Source organism: Neopelma chrysocephalum, unplaced genomic scaffold (assembly GCF_003984885.1).
Source record: "Neopelma chrysocephalum unplaced genomic scaffold, ASM398488v2 Primary Assembly neopelma1_97406, whole genome shotgun sequence".
NCBI classification, from domain to species: Eukaryota; Metazoa; Chordata; class Aves; order Passeriformes; family Pipridae; genus Neopelma; species Neopelma chrysocephalum.
In genome coordinates, this window is record NW_020926047.1 from 952 (window position 1) to 2,779 (window position 1,828).

Here is a 1,828-nt window from a genome sequence, read left to right on the forward strand (position 1 = left end):
GCGGCACCGGGGCCTTCCCAGGGGGGCTCTCCCGGGCCTCGCAACAACCCCCCCGGGGGGTTGTGCCGGCTTTGCAACAGCCCCGCAACACCCGGAGGGTCCCCGGGGGCCTCGCAACAGCCGGCAGCGCTTGCACCAGCTGAGCCAGGGAGGCTCCGCAGCCCGGGCAGTTCCCAGCTCCTGCCTCTCGCTCCGCTGCTCCTGGGCTCCCACCCGGCTCCTGGGGGGAGTGTGGGAGGGCTCTGGTGCCCCCTGAACCCCCCCTGTCCCCTCACAGCTTGCACCCTGCGGAGCGGCCCTGGGCCCATCCCAGCCTGGCACCATGAACGTCTTCGATCGGAGCATCAACTTCGACGCCCTCTTCAAGTTCTCCCACATGTGAGTGGCACCCCCGGGCAGGGCAGGGGGGCTCGGGGGGGGCTGCGCCAGCCCCTTCTGCCCCCCTCACACCCCCTCCCCTCGCCCACAGCTCGGCCTCCACTCAGGAGCACCTGAAGAGGGTCTATGGCAGCTTTGCCATCTGCATGTTCGTGGCGGCCGCGGGCGCCTACGTCAACATGGTGACCCACCTGTTCCAGGTGAGGGGCCTTTGGGGGGCACCCCAGCTCTGCCATCACCCGGGTGGGACGATGCCCAGCCCTCACGTGTCTCTTGCCCTCCCCAGTTTGGGCTCCTGACCGGCCTGGGTGCTCTGGGACTGATGGTTTGGCTCACGGCCACCCCGCACAACCGTGAGACCGAGCAGAAGCGGCTGGGGATGCTGGTTGCCTTCGCCTTCCTCACGGGTAGGTGGGCACCAGGGACCCCCCCCCTCACGTCCTGCGGGACCCCAGCCCCCAAAATGCCTCCTTGTGACACCCAGTTCTGTCCTTCCGGGCACTGGGGACCCCCCCTCATGTCCTGCAAGACCCCAGCCCCCCCCAAAATGCCTCCTTGTCACACCCAGCTCTGTCCTTCCAGGCACCAACCTTGGACCCCTCCTGCAAATGTGCATCTCCATCAACCCCAGGTAGGAGTGTGTGTGTCCCCATCACCCCCTAGACCCTCTTCCCACCCCGAGCTGCCTCCCAGACCCCTTTGACCCCTGTCTCCTCCCCCCCAGCATCATCCCCACCGCCTTCCTGGGCACTGCCACCATCTTCGCCTGCTTCTCACTGAGCGCCCTGTACGCCCGGCGCCGCAGCTACCTCTACCTGGGAGGTGAGAGGGGCTTTGGGGGGGACTCTCAGGGGGGGCTGGGAGCTCCCCTGGGTGGGCAGGGCCTGGGCCTCACTCCCTGCCCTCTCTCCCTGCAGGTTTCCTGCTCTCCGGGCTCTCCCTGCTCCTCCTCTCCTCCCTGGTTAACGCCTTCGTGAGATCCACCTGGGTCTTCACGGTGAGTCCCCTCCCACCCGCCGGCACCACGCTGAGGACGGACAGACAGACAGACAGGTGACCCCAGCAGGGGACTGTCCCCACCTCACGCCCCCTTCTCCTCCCCGCAGGCCAACCTGTACGTGGCTCTGATGATCATGTGCGGCTTCGTGCTCTTCGACACGCAGCTCATCATCGAGAAGGCGGAGAACGGGGACAAGGATTACATCTGGTGGGTGCTGGGGACACCGGGGGGGTGACACAGGGCATAGGGTGGCCCCCCCTGAGCATGAATCCCTCCCTCCCTCCCACAGGCACTGCGTCGATCTCTTCCTCGACTTCGTCAACATCTTCCGGGAGCTCCTGATGATCCTGGGCATGTCTGAGGTGGGTGAGGGGCCCTGGGACAGAGGGTGGGGGACAGGGGGACAGAGCTGCCCTGTGGGGTGGGGGACAGGGGGACAGAGCTGCCCTG

At 67.2% G+C, this 1,828-nt stretch overlaps 1 protein-coding gene across 1 annotated transcript in view; it reads left to right on the top strand.

Moving 5' to 3' along the window:
- Positions 1–236: 236 nt before the first annotated feature.
- Positions 237–1,828, top strand: part of TMBIM6 (transmembrane BAX inhibitor motif containing 6) — a 2,286-nt gene continuing 694 nt past the window's right edge. Inside the window, exons 1-8 of the mRNA XM_027672545.1 lie at positions 237–378; positions 470–578; positions 665–785; positions 961–1,009; positions 1,103–1,200; positions 1,296–1,375; positions 1,485–1,585; positions 1,668–1,740. Of these exons, the coding sequence (XP_027528346.1) occupies positions 323–378; positions 470–578; positions 665–785; positions 961–1,009; positions 1,103–1,200; positions 1,296–1,375; positions 1,485–1,585; positions 1,668–1,740 (687 nt within the window). The 5' untranslated portion in view covers positions 237–322. The remainder of the gene's footprint in view (positions 379–469; positions 579–664; positions 786–960; positions 1,010–1,102; positions 1,201–1,295; positions 1,376–1,484; positions 1,586–1,667; positions 1,741–1,828) is intronic.